The sequence below is a fragment of the Lampris incognitus genome, chromosome 1 (assembly GCF_029633865.1).
Source record: "Lampris incognitus isolate fLamInc1 chromosome 1, fLamInc1.hap2, whole genome shotgun sequence".
NCBI lineage: Eukaryota > Metazoa > Chordata > Actinopteri > Lampriformes > Lampridae > Lampris > Lampris incognitus.
This window is the reverse complement of record NC_079211.1, coordinates 90,784,818-90,802,167: the sequence shown is the minus strand read 5'-3', so window position 1 is coordinate 90,802,167 and position 17,350 is coordinate 90,784,818. Positions and strand designations below refer to the sequence as shown.

General features: G+C 46.1%; 1 protein-coding gene across 1 annotated transcript in view; it reads left to right on the top strand.

Annotated features, from left to right (window-relative positions):
- LOC130119482 (dematin-like) overlaps positions 1-7,822 on the top strand; it is a 490,665-nt gene extending 482,843 nt beyond the window's left edge. Inside the window, exons 10-16 of the mRNA XM_056288001.1 lie at positions 2,556-2,652; positions 3,611-3,669; positions 3,844-3,886; positions 4,303-4,310; positions 4,397-4,462; positions 7,009-7,089; positions 7,286-7,822. Of these exons, the coding sequence (XP_056143976.1) occupies positions 2,556-2,652; positions 3,611-3,669; positions 3,844-3,886; positions 4,303-4,310; positions 4,397-4,462; positions 7,009-7,089; positions 7,286-7,399 (468 nt within the window). The 3' untranslated portion in view covers positions 7,400-7,822. The remainder of the gene's footprint in view (positions 1-2,555; positions 2,653-3,610; positions 3,670-3,843; positions 3,887-4,302; positions 4,311-4,396; positions 4,463-7,008; positions 7,090-7,285) is intronic.
- The last annotated feature ends 9,528 nt before the right edge of the window (positions 7,823-17,350 follow it).

The following is a 17,350-nucleotide window of genomic DNA, read 5'->3' as shown; positions in this document are numbered from 1 at the left end:
CTGGTGGTTCTGGTATTATCCCGGTAGTAGCAGACTGGTGGTACTGGTATTATCCCAACAGTAGTAGACTGGCGGTACTGGTATTATCCCAGCAGTAGCAGACTGGTGGTACTGGTACTATCCTAGCAGTATCAGACTGGTGGTTCTGGTATTATCCCAGTAGTAGCAGACTGGCGGTACTGGTATTATCCCAGTAGTAGCAGACTGGTGATTCTGGTATTATCCCAGTAGCAGCAGACTGGTGGTACTGGTACTATCCCAGCAGTATCAGACTGGTGGTTCTGGTATTATGCCAGTCGTAGCAGACTGGTGGTACTGGTATTATCCCCGTAGTAGCAGACTCGGGGTACTGGTATTATCCCAGCAGTAGCAGACTGGCGGTACTGGTATTATCCCAGTAGTAGCAGACTGGTGGTACTGGTATTATCCCAGCAGTAGCAGATTGGCGGTACTGGTATTATCCCAGCAGTAGCAGACTGGTGGTACTGGTACTATCCCAGCAGTATCAGACTGGCGGCACTGGTATTATCCCAGTAGTAGCAGAATGGCGGTTCTGGTACTATCCCAGTAGTAGCAGACGGGCAGTTCTGGTATTATCCCAGTAGTAGCAGACTGGTGGTACTGGTACTATCCCAGCAGTAGCAGACTGGTGGTTCTGGTATTATCCCAGTAGTAGCAGACTGGTTGTACTGGTACTATCCCAGCAGTATCAGACTGGTGGTTCTGGTATTATCCCCATAGTAGCAGACTGGCGGTACTGGTATTATCCCAGTAGCAGCAGACTGGTGGTTCTGGTGTTATCCTAGTAGTAGCAGACTGGTGGTACTGGTATTATCCCCGTAGTAGCAGACTGGTGGTACTGGTACTATCCCAGTAGTATGAGACTGGTGGTTCTGGTATTATCCCAGTAGTAGCAGACTGGTGGTACTGGTATTATCCCAGCAGTAGCAGACTGGCGGTACTGGTATTATTCCAGCAGGAGCAGACTGGTGGTACTGGTATTATCCCTGTAGTAGCAGACTGTTGGTAATGGTATTATCCCAGTAAGACTGGTGGTACTGGTATTATCCCAGGAGTAGCAGACTGGCGGTACTGGTATTATCCCAGTAGTAGCAGACTGATGGTTCTGGTGTTATCCCAGTACTGGCGGTACTGGTGTTATTCCAGGAGTATCAGAGTGGTGGTACTGGTATTATCCCAGTAGTAGCAGACTGGTGGTACTGGTACTATCCCAGCAATATCAGACTGGTGGTTCTTGTATTATCCCAGTAGTAGCAGACTGGTGGTTCTGGTATTATCCCGGTAGTAGCAAACTGGTGGTACTGGTATTATCCCAACAGTAGTAGACTGGCGGTACTGGTATTATCCCAGCAGTAGCAGACTGGTGGTACTGGTACTATCCTAGCAGTATCAGACTGGTGGTTCTGGTATTATCCCAGTAGTAGCAGACTGGCGGTACTGGTATTATCCCAGTAGTAGCAGACTGGTGATTCTGGTATTATCCCAGTAGCAGCAGACTGGTGGTACTGGCACTATCCCAGTAGTATCAGACTGGTGGTTCTGGTAACATCCCAGTCGTAGCAGACTGGTGGTACTGGTATTATCCCAGCAGTAGCAGACTGGCGGTACTTGTATTATCCCAGTAGTAGCAGACTGGTGGTACTGGTATTATCCCAGCAGTAGCAGACTGGCGCTACTGGTATTATCCCAGCAGTAGCAGAGTGGTGGTACGGGTACTATCCCAGCAGTATCGGACTGGTGGTACTGGTATTATCCCAGTAGTAGCAGACTGGCGGCACTGGTATTATCCCAGTAGTAGCAGAATGGCGGTTCTGGTACTATCCCAGTAGTAGCAGACGGGCGGTTCTGGTATTATCCCAGTAGTAGCAGACTGGTGGTACTGGTGCTATCCCAGCAGTAGCAGACTGGTGGTTCTGGTATTATCCCAGTATTAGCAGACTGGTTGTACTGGTACTATCCCAGCAGTATCAGACTGGTGGTTCTGGTATTATCCCAGGAGTAGCAGACTGGCGGTACTGGTATTATCCCAGTAGTAGCAGACTGGTGGTACTGGTACTATCCCAGCAGTATCAGACTGTTGGTTCTGATGTTATCCCAGGAGTAGCAGACTGGCGGTACTGGTATTATCCCAGCAGTAGCAGACTGGTGGTACTGGTATTATCCCAGTAGTATCAGACTGGCGGTACTGGTATTATCCCAGCAGTATCAGACTGGTGGTACTGGTATTATCCCAGCAGTAGCAGACTGGCGGTACTGGTATTATCCCAGTAGTAGCAGACTGGTGGTACTGGTAATTTCCCAGCAGTAGCAGACTGGTGGTTCTGGTGTTATCCCAGTAGTAGCAGACTGGTGGTTCTGGTGTTATCCCAGTAGTAGCAGACTGGCGGTACTGGTGTTATCCCAGGAGTATCAGAGTGATGGTTCTGGTGTTATCCCAGTAGTAGCAGACTGGCGGTACTGGTTCTATCCCAGTAGTAGCAGACTGGTGGTTCTGGTATCATCCCAGCAGTAATGGGTGGAGTTGTGTTTTACAGATCCAGTCCAACCTGGGAAAGATCATCCTGAAGGAGGAGTTGGAGAAAACTGCTCCTCTAAGGAGGAAAACACGCTCCCTACCAGACACGCCTCATGGTACGTACACACACCCACACACACGCACGCACACACACACGCAAACACAAGCACACGCAGACACACACACGCACGCACGTGGCACAGGATTAATATATGGTCATACTGTGTGTACTATATATGTACTATATGTGTAATATATTGTCATACTGTGTGTACTATATGTGTACTATGTGTATTATATGGTCGTAATTGTGTATACTATATGTGTATTATATGGTCATACTGTATGTATTATTTATGTACTATATGTCATACTGTGTGTACTATATGTGTACTATATGGTCATACTGTGTACTATATGTGTACTATATATGTATTATATGGTCATACTGTGTGTACTATATATGTACTATATGGGCATACTGTGTGTACTATATGTGTACTATATGTCATACTGTGTGTACTATATGGGTACTATATGTCATACAGTGTGTACTATATGGGTACTATATGGTCATACTGTGTGTACTATATGGGTACTATATGTCATACTGTGTACTATATGGGTACTATATGTCATACTGTGTGTACTATATGGGTACTATATGGTCATACTGTGTGTAAACTACACAACAGAATGCAGAATCAGCAAACAAACTTCATATGATTGTGTTGAGTCTTTCTGTATATGTGTGTAGTTGTTGTGTGTAGTTGTTGTGTGTAGTTTTGTGTATAGTTGTTGTGTATAGTTGTTGTGTGTATAGTTGTTGTGTGTAGTTGTTGTGTGTAGTTGTGTGTGTAGTTGTGTGTAGTTGTTGCGTGTAGTTGTGTGTAGTCGTTGTGTGTAGTTGTGCGTGTAGTTGTGTGTAGTTGTGTGTATAGTTGTTGTGTGTAGTTGTGTGTATAGTTGTTGTGTGTATAGTTGTTGTGTGTAGTTGTGTGTATAGTTGTTGTGTATAGTTGTTGTGGGTAGTTGTGTGTATAGGTCATATTCTTGGTTTGTTGTCCTCCACAGGTCCCAGCGCCTCCAAGTCTGTTTATTTCCCAGCATGCTCCAGGACGGGCCTGAGTCGGGTAAGGATATGTGTCAAGTACACTTCCAACACACACACACTCCACCATGGTACCATGGTACTGTGACACTCAGTGTGTGTGTGTGTGTGTGTGTGTGTGTGTGTGTGTGTGTGTGTGTGTGTGTGTGTGTGTGTGTGTGTGTGTGTGTGTGTGTGTGTGTGTGTGTGACCTCAGCTCCAGTCTGCAGAGTTCAGCTCTTCTGATAAAGGAACCACAGGTATGAGTCCAAGTGTCCAGAGAATTCTGCAGAACACCTGGTTTCACTGGGATGGATGGTAGTGTAACTGTGACTCTCTCTCTCTCTGTCTCTCTGTCTCTCTCTCTCTGTCTCTGTTTCTCTCTCTCTCTGTCTATCTTTCTCTGTCTCTCTCTGTCTCTCTCTCTCTCTGTCTGTCTGTCTCTCTCTCTCTCTGTCTGTCTCTGACTCTCTCTGTCTCTCTCTCTGTCTGTCTCTGACTCTCTCTGTCTCTGTCTCTCTCTCTCTCTCTGTCTCTGTCTCTCTCTGTCTGTCTCTCTCTCTCTCTGTCTGTCTCTCTCTGTCTGTCTCTCGCTCTCTGTGTGTGTCTCTCTCTCTCTGTCTCTCTCTCTCTGTCTCTCTGTCTCCGTCTCTCTGACCACACCCCCTCTCCGCAGGGCTTCAGGTAAGGTGTGCAGCATTAACGTGGTCACGTGGTTGCGCAGCAGCTGTTTGCAGAGGCTTGGTCTGAATGTGCTGTGTGTGCTGCAGAACGGCGAGTCGGAGCGCAACCGGATCGACAGAGGCTGCTCCCTGCCCAGTGTGCTGGAACAGAAGGTAGCGAAAAGCCTGTCATAAACTTCACTTCCCAGGTCAGCAGAACTACAAACACAATAGCAGGGAGGTCAAAGGTCAGAGAGCAGTTCATTTTGTTGACAAAAACTTGACCTTTATCAAAACAAAAAAAAACAAAAAAATCATTCATTCATCTTCAGCCGCTTCTCCGGGGTGGGGTGGCGGTGGCAGCAAGCTAAGTAGGGCACTCCAGACCTCCCTCTCCCCCGCAACGCCCTCCAGCTCCTCCTGGGGGATCCCACGGCGTTCCCAGGCCAGGTTGGACATGTAGTCCCTCCAGCAAGTTCTGGGTCTACCCCGGGCTCTCCTCCAAATTGGCCGTGCCCGGTAAACCTCCAAAGGAGGGCGCCCAGGAGGCATCCTGATCAGATGCCCGAACCACCTCAACTGGCTCCTTTTGGTTTTGATCCTCCGGATGTCTGAGCTCCTCACCCTATCTCTAAGGCTGAGCCCAGACACCTTATGGAGGAAACTCGTTTCAGCCGCTTGTATCCACGATCTTGCCCTTTTGGTCACGACCCAAAGCTCATGACCATAGGTGAGGGTTGGGACCAAGACTGACTGGTAAATTGGGAGCTTTGCCTCCCGGCTAAGCTCCCTCTTCACCACAACGGTCTGATACAACATCCACACTACTGCTGATGCTGCACCAATCCACCTGTCAGTCTCCCGCTCCATCCTACCCTCACTTATGAACAAGACCCTGAGATACTTGAACTCCTTCACTTGAGGCAACAGCTCATCCCAACCTGGAGGGAGCAATCCACCATATTCCGGTAGAGGACCATGGCCTCAGACCTGGAGGTGCTGACTCTCATCCCGGCCATTTCACACTCCGCTGCAGACCGCCCCAGAGCGCGCGCTGGAGGTCGCGTTCTGATGAAGCCAACAAAAAAACAAAAACTCCTTGCGGAAACTCAAACGCTTCATTGGGTTTATTGGAGCTCTGAACAAATGGTGGTCAGATGTTTTTAATAAACATACAATACCACAGTGGGCGACTTCTCAAACGAGGTGAGACGGCAACAAAAGCAAAGCAGAGCTGAGATGAAATCCCCTCCCACTGTGCCCCGTCTTGTTTGGGTCCCTTTAATGACCTTTTTGCTGCTGAGGTGCAAGGAGGCTTTGCCATGGAAGAATATTTCTGTCGATGGGCCTGACCACGACCTCCTCCTGACGGGCCACGCCACCCTCGGATGAGCCGTGGTGTGCAACTTTACACTTCAGAGTTCGGCTCACAGACGGAAGGGAACTAGTTTTCAGTTTTGAACAAAGGTCGCAGCCCCCAAAAATGAACACAAGTTCAGGTGTCTCTTGTTTTTTTTTAAACGAGCTGCTGCTGCTGCTGCTCCCCGAAGCGCTGCCGCTGTCCACTTCCCCCGCGACAGGAAGTGCTGTGCACTACTACACATGACACTGATCCCTTCCAAAACCAAGAAACGCCAACGTGTTCCTTCAAACATCCACATGAGCCGGGTTCAGCCGTCCCGCGCGCTGCCCTGCTGGCTGCTGTAAAACAGCGCGCGGAGGGAACAACGCTCACGTTCATTAGTTGCGAATGGGCACGTGCAGTTCATCCTTCCCCAAACGCGGGAGCAGCACATTCAGGCGCGGCACTGGACGTGAGGATGCAACACGGTGGAAAGACACATGAGGAAACAGGGGGAGAGCTTAAAGAAACATGGTGCGGTATTTGTTGCTGAATATTCAAATGGACGAGGCTAGTCTGACAGAATGGGTCCCATCTTAATGACGTCACGATGACATCCCACCTTAATGACATCACTGTGACTTCCCACCTTAATGACATCACTGTGACGTCCCCCCTTAATGACATCACTGCAGCTTAATGACATCACTGTGACGTCCCACCTTAATGACGTCACTGTGACTTCCCACCTTAATGACATCGCTGTGACATCCCACCTTAATGACATCACTATGACATCCCACCCAAATGACATCACTGTGACGTCCCACCTTAATGACATCACTGTGACTTCCCACCTTAATGACATCACTGTGACTTCCCACCTTAATGACATCACTGACTTAATGACATCACCGTGACATCCCACCTAAATGACATCACTGTGACGTCCCCCCTTAATGACATCACTGCAGCTTAATGACATCACTGTGACGTCCCACCTTAATGACGTCACTGTGACTTCCCACCTTAATGACATTGCTGTGACATCCCACCTTAATGACATCACTGTGACATCCCACCCAAATGACATCACTGTGATGTCCCCCCCTTAATGACATCACTGCGGCTTAATGACATCACTGTGACGTCCCACCTTAATGACATCACTGTTTGGTATCTCATTTTAATGACACCACTGTGGGGGTTTGGGCCACATGGCATCGTGAAGTTTAGTTTTAGTATAAACTGGTGTGAATTTATATAACAATATTACTCTGACTCTTGTCTTTTTAATTACAACTGATTGATTGATTGATTGATTGATTGATTGATTGATTGATTGATTGACTGATTGACTGACTGACTGCCTTTGTAGATCTACGCCTATGAGATGCTAGTGGTAACTCACACAGGAAGGAGTAAACTGCCCCCAGGGGTGGACCGGACCAGACTGGAGGTAACAGGTTTCGGTGTAAACTAGGTCAGGACAAGTTAACCCATGACTCAGTTCTTGTCTGTAGAGGATTCTAGATGTTCTCTCTTTCATCTCCCACAACTGTAACTCTCTCTCTCTCTCTCTCTCTCTCTCTCTCTCTCTCTCTCTCTCTCTCTCTCTCTCTCTCTCTCTCTCTCTCTCTCTCTCTCCCCTCCAGAGACATCTCTCTCCTGAGGACTTCTTCGGGTTGTTTGGTATGTCCATCGATGAGTTCGACTGCCTCTCTCTGTGGAAGAGGAACGACCTGAAGAAGAGGGTGTCACTCTTCTGACCCGATGGACTATATCTGCCACAATCCCCAGCTCTGCCCAGATCATCACAGGGGCAGAGCCTGAGCCATGAACTGCCAATCAGGCACAGAGACGTCACAAGGGGACAAACGAATGGCATCATTATCGATATAATTATTTCTAATAATCATGTCAGAGGCTTACAGATGTCAATCCTATCAATAACAACCAATAGTAAAATGAGCTTAACTCTGAATATTATGATGGACGTTTCCAGACGTCACTTCTCTATCACAGGCTTTAACTCTCCTATATTACCCATTTGCTAGGCAGCGTTTCACTGTAAGCGCACAGAAACTTCAGCCCAAGACGGCCTCCAGTTATCTCCTCCAACTGGTACCATTAACACACAGCAAGACTCAAGTTTGCCGGGTGGTCTTTATGTATTATGCTGATGATACAGGTGAAGCTCTCGTCCCGAGAGACGTTTAGAAGAGAAGACATATTCCGCTGGTCTTGGATCAGTCATGTAATCTCATCTCATATCGAGCCTTTGTGTTTGCTTGCCATTTTTCCACTCAAGATCTTGAGATTTATCCTGCTGTTGGACTCTTGTAATTCTGCGTGGATGAAAGTTTTGAGCGAACCCCTGCGAATCCAACCATGTCCATGTTCACAACGTGTTTTCATGGAGACACTGTGACGAGGGCTGTGTCAACAGTCTGGCTTCTTGGGCGGTGGGCTGTGACCCAGAGTAGGTGTTGGGTCTGTTTCTGGTGCGCTATGGCACGACGGAAATATTCTATGATGCTTTGCTCGAAGGACAGAAACTGTTGACACCTGTTGGACACCAGGTTTAAAAAAGTATGACAAGAAGTGGGTATTTTATTTTTCATTGGCTACCCTCCAGCATTCTCCAAACATTCCTACTGCTGTGAATTCAGATTTCTGCTTATTGATATATCTTCATCCATCATGATGGATGGACAGAGGAGGATGCCTGTCCGCTGTTTGAACTTTGAGATTAGAACGGAGCATTCCTATTGGCTTAGCCAGCAATGATGTCACAACAAGAGCCATTTCTTCTCCCAGCACTTAGGAGGGAGAAATAGGAGGGGACGTTTTCATTACGCTCGGTGTGTCGGGTGCTAAATTTACCACACTAACTGCTGTTCTGATTTATGATGCTAACCTGCTCAACGATTCAGAAAAATACTTGACGTTCAGCACATGTTACCAAAACCGTCTGGTATTCAGAATCGACAGGTCATGAACCTGGAAGGCTGAAAGTTAATGTTTTTGAACGTGTGTGACAGCATGACTACTGCTAGCATACCAGATGTAGCTGCCGAGTTAGCGCTCTGCTTCCTTCCCCCGGTGAGGATGCCACCAGGAGAGTCCTTCCCCAGCTCCTGCTGTGATGCCAGTCTTCTGCCTCCTTCCTCCTAGTCCCGCACTGGCCACTGCCTTGTTTCTACCTAGTCCAGAAAGACACACACACACACACACACACACACACACACACACACACACACACACACACACACACACACACTGTGCAGAAGTTTAGCAGCTGGCGCACTGCACAGGTTTCAGCCATATTGGCTAGGCAGCCCAGCTTCATGGTTGCTAGGTAACTTCAGGATGTTGTCCACGTTACCATGGGGACGTTACGGATGACACTGTTCCATATCTTATTTGTAGAGAGGAGATGACATGGGGACATGTCAGATCAAACTGAGAATCAGAATCAAACGCCGTTTCTGAGAGACCACACATGTGCAGCTATTTTTTAACCTGAACAGAGAAAAGTTGTGAACGAAACCAAACACAAACCGGGATGATGAATGGTGGTGATGATGATGAGTGGCGGTGATGATGATGATGAATGGTGGTGATGACGATGAATGGTGGTGAATGGTGGTGATGATGATGAATGGTGGTGATGATGATGAGTGGTGGTGATGATGATGAATGGTGGTGATGATGATGAATGGTGGTGAATGGTGGTGATGATGATGAATGGTGGTGATGATGATCAATGGTGAGATAGAATGAGACCAGAGAAGGATTTTGTGAAGGAGACCGACAGACGGATGGACGACAGCATTGGTCCGAGACTCTGACCAAGAACACGAGTGGACCTTGGAGTCATAGGAGATGTCTGGAGACGTCCTCGTTTCTATGGAAGTCTACTCGATGGGCTGTCCTTGAGGACAAGACATAAAGAAAAACTGCAGCATATCAGTGACTGAGTAAAGTCCATCATGTGTAGCCAGTATTGCTATCCACCGTCAACACCACCATCAGCTCTCCGGCTCAGTGGCATATGATGAATGTCACATTCATTTCATCCTGTTCAACACGTTTTGTTCTGAAATGAAAAGTTAAACTGTGCTGATCAGCTGATCCTGTGAGATGACTGAGAACCGCAAGTGAAACAAGGCCATGCTCGCTCCACAGACGAAGTCCTTGGACGAAGTGGATATAGTTTCACACATCTGTAGGATTCTACAAGTAACTTCAGTTCATGACTTTTATTTGACTAATCAGATTTAATCATTTTTCACCTTTAACCCAAACCGACACCAGCGTCAGCATGGCTAACCTGAAGAGCAGCGCCCCCTGTTGAAAGACCACAACACAGCCTCTCTACAAAGGACTTGATGGTTGGTTTGATCTGCTGACAGACGCCATGGAGCACAGTTAAAAGGTGTTGTGTGCATTGGTAGAAGCTGTGGAGGGGACCGGGGCTGAACCGGCAGTTGCTGTTGGGAGTTGGGGAATTCGAGAAAAGGCTAGAAACTCGATGTGCGTGTGTGCTCTCCTTAGAAGAGCATCTATGAATGTACCCGGGAAGCTCTGACTGGTTATACCCTGCATGCCCCACGCCACCGTCTCCGCCACATGCCTTGTAGATCCGTGAGAACGTGTGACTGGAACAGAAAAGTAGGGAATGAAGACCTGGAAGAAGAAAAAGAAAGATGAAGTTTAACGCTGGAGTGATGGTGTGGGCTGTGTAGCTTTCATTTAAGATTGTTTTCTCTTTTTCAAGTGAATTATTCTGTAAGCTGTTTGACTTGTGACTTCACATGTTTGTTGTGGTGGGTTGCATCAGCAGACCGTGGAGAAGAACCACGGTAACCCAGGAAGGTTGGATGTTTTCCTAGTTTCCTGACTCGTTCTTTTTTTTAATTGAACAGCTCTTCTTGTCTAGCTTGGGTTAACTGTGGGAACCATTTTAAATCTCCAACACGTTACACGTCACACCCTGCCCAGTACAACCCCAGGCTCCCCCTGTGGGACTGCCAGGACAAGACTGGCTTTCTGCCCTGGCCATCCAGAGCAGGTGAAGGCTGGGTGCCTTGCTCCAGGGCTCTGTTGCCCTAGGATTTTGTAATGGAGTGCACGGTGGGGATTTGAACCTGCCACCCTCCGGTGAGTTGTCCCCAGCTAGACACAGACAGCCGCTGTTGACGGGCTGTTTCTGTTGCTGTTTTCCTGTTTGAATGAAGGTGATGTTTATGATGTGCAGCATTTGCAATAAAATCAGTTTTTGGCCTGAGGAACATTGCGGTGAGGACTCAAATGATGTTGAGGACACAAAGAAAATGTCTTTACGCATGGTCAGTGATCCAGGTAAGACAATCACACAGGGTTGAATCAGTTCATCTGGACACAACCTTTATTGAGACGAACGTTTCATCATCATCTATAAGTGACCTCTTCAGTCTCAGCTGACTGCAGGTGTCCCCACCCTTATAAACTGACTGCAGGTGTCCCCACCCTTATAAACTGACTGCAGGTGTCCCCACCCTTATAAACTGACTGCTGGTGTCCCAACCCTTATTAACTGACTGCAGGTGTCCCCACCCTTATAAACTGACTGCATGTGCCTGCAGGTGTCCCCACCCTTATTAACTGACTGCAGGTGTCCCCACCCTTATTAACTGACTGCAGGTGTCCCCACCCTTATAAACTGACTGCAGGTGTCCCCACCCTTATAAACTTACTGCAGGTGTCCCCACCCTTATAAACTGACTGCAGGTGTCTCCACCCTTATAAACTGACTGCATGTGCCTGCAGGTGTCCCCACCCTTATAAACTGACTGTAGGTGTCCCCACCCTTATAAACTCACTGCAGAGCCCCCCCCCATTATAAACTGACTGCAGGTGTTCCCACCCTTATAAACTGACTGCAGGTGTCCCCACCCTTATAAACTGACTGCATGTATCCCACCCTTATAAACTGACTGCAGGTGTCCCCACCCTTATAAACTGATTGCAGGTGTCCTGCAGGTGTCCCCACCCTTATAAACTGACTGCAGGTGTCCTGCAGGTGTCCCCACCCTTATAAACTGACTGCAGGTGTCCCCATCCTTATAAACGGACTGCAGGTGTCCTGCAGGTGTCCTCACCCTTATAAACTGACTGTAGGTGTCCTCACCCTTATAAACTCACTGCAGACCCCCCCATTATAAACTGACTGCAGGTGTCCCCACCCTTATAAACTGACTGCAGGTGTCCCCACCCTTATATACTGACTGCAGGTGTCCTGCAGGTGTCCCCACCCTTATAAACTGACTGCAGGTGTCCTGCAGGTGTCCTCACCCTTATAAACTGACTGTAGGTGTCCCCACCCTTATAAACTCACTGCAGACCCCCCCATTATAAACTGACTGCAGGTGTCCCCACCCTTATAAACTGACTGCAGGTGTCCCCACCCTTATAAACTGACTGCAGGTGTCCCCACCCTTATAAAGAATACAGTGTCATGACCACCCAAACCAACGACTTGACTGTAACCCATTCTATTCACCGCGGGTATTTTCATCATTTATCCTGGTTGGTGTCTACATCCCCTCCCAGGCCTGTGTTAGAGGCGTTAAAACACCTGGCTGATCAAATTACAATCACGGAGTGCAAAAACCAGGCTACCCCCTCATTATCCTTGGGGGATTTTAACAGAACAAACCTCAACCACGAACTGCCAAAATACAGACAGCGTGTTAAATGTCCCACCAGGGACAAAAACACTCTGGACCATCGCTACACAATATTAAAGGACGCCTATCACTCTGTCCCTTGTGTAGCCGTGGGACTCCGATCACTGATTCAGCTTATCCTAACCTAAAGGCAGAAACTAAAATCTGCAGCCTGTGGCTAAAACTGTGTTGTTGTTTTGTTTTGTTTTTTTGTCTACATGGTGATTCTGGTCAGGCGGCTTGGGTCCTGGGCTGTTCCGGTGGCGTCTGGCCACTGCTTTACATCCTCCTCATCATAGTCTTCATATATCTTAATTCCATTACAATTCTGTTATCCTCTGTCAATGTTGTATTGTGTAAATTGTGTAAACACAACATCATTGCACGTTGTGTGTCTTAGGAGAGAGATCCTCCTCTGTTGCTCTCCCTGAGGTTTCTTCCTAGTTTTTCTCCCTGTTAAAATTGACTTGACCTGACTTGAAATAGACCAATGAGTCAAGCCTGGATCTCCAGGCCTGCCTCGACTGCCCTGACTGGAGTGTTTTTGAGGCTGCATCTACAGACCTGGACAAACTTACTGACACTGTGACATCTTACATCAGCTTTTGTGAGGACGTGTGTGTGCCCACCAAAACTTTCTGTACCTTCAACACCAATAAGCCCTGGTTCACAGCAAAACTCAGGCAGCTCCGTCAGGCCAAAGAGGAAGCCTACAGGCGTGGAGATAGGATCCAGTACAACAGAGTCAGAAATACACTCACAAAGGAGATCAGAGTGGCATAAAGGTGCTACTCTGAAAAGTTGAAAAACAGGTTTTCTGCCAATGACCCATCATCAGTCTGGAGAGGTTCGAAAGACATGACCAACTACAGAAGACCATTCCCCACACTGCAGGAAACCATCAACTGGCTGACGACCTAAATGGGTTTTACTGCAGGTTTGATAAGCACACTTTCACACCCCTCACCCTCTCCAGCCACAATATACAAGCACCTGCACTCCCTGCCAGCCAACCTCCCCTCCCCACCGAACCCCTATCCGCACTCAGGATCTGTGTTGTGGACGTGCGACAGCTCTTCCAGAGACAGAAGACCAGGAAGGCAACGGGCCCTGATGGCGTGTCACCCTCCTGTCTTAAAGTCTGTGCTGACCAGCTGCCCCCATTTCACACTGATCTTCAACATTTCACTAGAGGTATGTGTCAAGAGCTCCACTATCATCTCGGTCCCCAAGATACTCCATATCATAGGATTAAATGACTACAGGTCCATCACCCTAATGTCTGTGGTCATGAAATCCTTCGAGAGACTGGTGTTGGCCCACTTGAAGGAAATCACAGGCCCCCTGCTCAGCCCCCTGCAGTTTGCCTACTGAGCAAACAGGTCAGTGGAGGATGCAGTCAACATGGGATTGCACTACATCTTCCAACATCTCGACTCCCCAGGGACATATGCAGGGGTCCTGTTTGTGGACTTCAGCTCAGCGTTCAACACCATTGTCCCATCGTCCCACACCAGTACTGGGTGAGGCCACTGCAAACCAGAAGCGGAAGCGGATTGTGTCTGCCCCCCCCCCCCCAAAAAGGTCTTTACTAACACAACAAATGTGGTATACAGAGGGCAGTATACAGAACAAACATAAATAACAAAGGAGCCAGTGGTACATTCCACAAAGATATTAAAAGACATACACAAATTAAAAGTTTTGACAGCCTTTTTGTTTGTAGAAAAAGAAATATTTTACATATTGTTCAATTTCTTTCAAGAAAACAAAAAAAGTTTTTGTTTGTGAATTTGCTTTTGTGAATAAAAAGAATTTGCCAATATTATTAAAGATTTATTATGAAAAAAAATTGTGTTACCTTTTTTGGGGTGTTTAAAGAATCCAAATATTACATTCTCCCTTAATAAAACAGCCTTTGAAAAGATACTTTGACAAATCTGCAAAGGTGTTGCCAGAATGTGTTGGTGTGAGAACAGTGGCAGAATGAGTGTAACACGGTTTCTGGATGTTCATCACAGAAAGAACAGTTCGTGTTTACAACTCTTAAATTTCTGCATGTAGTGATTGGCGGGGTAATATTTATCAATGATTTTAAAGGACACCTCTTTAATCATATTTGTGGAAGCATCCAGACCTTCTTCCAGTGTATGTAATTTACAAACCGGTTCCAGTATGCCGCGACATATAGGATAGAGACAACATCTCTTTGAAATAGGGCACGTATGGCTCTATCATTATTTTGGGGGCGTAATGAAAAGCAAGTCTTACCTAGTGGAGAGTCAGCTGGATCAGGGGGACAAGCGTATCTGGGTGCAGGATTATTAGCTACATTTCTGAAAAGGATTAGGGTGCCAGTTGGAATGGCATCAAAAACCATCGCAAATTCTTTGAGGGTTACTGGGAAATTACATGTGGATAAAAGTTCTTTGTAACAGAGTAAAAGCCCCTCTCTACTGAACAGCTGACCCACCAGCAGATTCTGGTTTTGAACCCATTTTCTAAGAGTGATTTTGTAGAGGAGCTCAATCGGGAGTCGCGACAGCTTTCTCTTTCGGCTACACAACGTGCACCATTTATTCCTTCACCATAACAACAACAACAACCCGCGCAGCGGAAGTGTGTCACTGTAAACATGAACCCAGAAAACAGCAGGTGTAAACAAACGTTCCTACTAGCTCAATAAGGGGAATTATGTATCCCTATAACCGCTACAATTTGTTGTTAAATAAGATGTCTGTATTATTCCAAATAATGTAAGTATGTGGTGAAAAGTTGTGCTTATATATCAGGGACCAAGCTAGAAGGACCTGCTTATGAAATTCTGTCTATATCATAATTACAACTTAAAACAAAGCTCAGGCCACCGGAACGAGAGAAAATGCTATGAGGGTACTGTCCTCCTAATGGTGTTTTCCAACCAAAATTAGACAGCCAGCCAAACTCCCCCCATAAGCAACACGAGAGTCAGGACTTGGCTTTTTAGCTTCAGATTTAATGCAGACTCTTGTCGAACATGTTGATATAACAAAGGAGTAAAACTGAAACCGCAAACATATACATCGAGTTACTTATACAGAAATAGTAAATGTGTAGACAGATGTTTGCTAAAGCACTACATATGAAGCCAGAATTACACAAACTGTACTCAAAATATATTCAATAAATTCAAAACTATATGCTACTGAGGCATGATGTACTAAACATGTCATAGCATGAGCACCTGTCAGCCAGTATACAGCATTAATCTAATACAAACATAACACTATCCCATCAACAACAAATATTGTTCAATACTGAAAGATAACCTTGCAAACAATAAATCATTACTTAGTCGCAATGCTTCTGGCGCGCCAAATCCAAGGATTACAACGGATGACGAAACACCACGCTGATCTGCTGAGAGCCTCCTTGCAACTGAAAAGGCGGTCTTACTTCCTGTTTCCTGTTCATACTACTGCAATACCACATTTAACCAGGAGGTGGTGATAAAGCAACAAACACATTAAACCCACTGCCAGGAGGGCAGAACAATGAGAAATGAAATTCCAGAGTGCAGTGGGGGGAGGGGGGGGTTATAGAAAATGTTTCGCCCAGTTAATGTCGAATGTGTTATTTGAATGAATGAATGAATGAATGAATGCCTTTATTTGTCATTGCACAGTTGTACAACAAAATTAAGTGTAACCCCCCCCGTGGTACAAAATAAAAAAATAAAATATATACAAATAGTCAAAATACAAATAGACACACATTTGCAGCACAATCAACGTATATTGTATGCGTCAGTGTAAAAATAAGTGTAATATCTATTACACTAGATAAATAGTTTGTGTATCGCACTAACCCGAGTCAGCACACACACACACACACACACACACACACACACACACATACATATATATATATATATACATTTAGTGTGAATGCTTTGCAGTTCTTTATTTATTTATTTTTCTTCCGCCCATTGTTTGACACTTTGTAGCTCCTTCATACTTTTAGCTACTGAAACCATTCAACTATCAAAATGTTCAACTCATTAAGGACATTATTGCTCCCCTTTCAGATTCTTCATACCTTTTGAACTTTTTTGAAATATTCAACTTTTTACAGCCAGGTTTTGGATGGGAGTCAATGGGGGACTTTTGCAACTTTTCCACCTCTTTTACTCCTTCATACTTTTAGCCACTGGAACTATTCAGGTATCAAAATGTTCATCTCTTTAAGCCCATTAAGGCTCACTTTTCGGTAATCTTTTATACTTTAGACATATTAAGCTTTTTCTACTTTTTCAAAACAATGGAAGTCTATGGGGAAAGGTTGAAACCCTCATCACCTTTGAACTGTATCTCCTCCTTCGTGTTTTGAGCTAGAAACCCCATTTAAAGCTTAAACAGTTCGGGACATTCAGCTCTTTCAGAATCCTATTCAGATTTAAAAAATATGTTAGAGTTTTTGAACAATTCAGCTCTAAAGTTTAGCAATTCTGCCATACACTTTGCCTGTTAGAATGTCCAGTCCTATTGTGACGTCACATATCAACTTGAAACTCAACTGCCAGGCTAATTACTGTCAACTCTCAACACCTGGTAGATTTGATCAGTTTCTGCCACTTCTTAACTGCTCTTCCGCCCTCTTCGACCTTCCTACCTTCCTTCCTACCTTCCTTCCTACCTTGCTACAACCTTCCTACCTTCCTTCCTTCCTTCCTTCCTTCCTTCCTACAACCTTCCTACCTTGCTTCCTACCGTCTTTCCTACCTTCCTACAACCTTACTACCTTCCTTCCTTCCTACCCACCTTCCTACCTTCCTTCCCACAACCTTCCTGCCTTCCTACCTTCCTACAATCTTCCTACCTTCATACCTTCCATCCTTCCTATAACCTTCCTACCTTGCTTCCTACCTTCCTTCCTACAACCTTCCTACCTTCCTTCCTACAACCTTACCTTCCTTCCTACAACCTTCCTACAACCTCCCTGCTATCCTACCTTCCTACAATCTTCTTA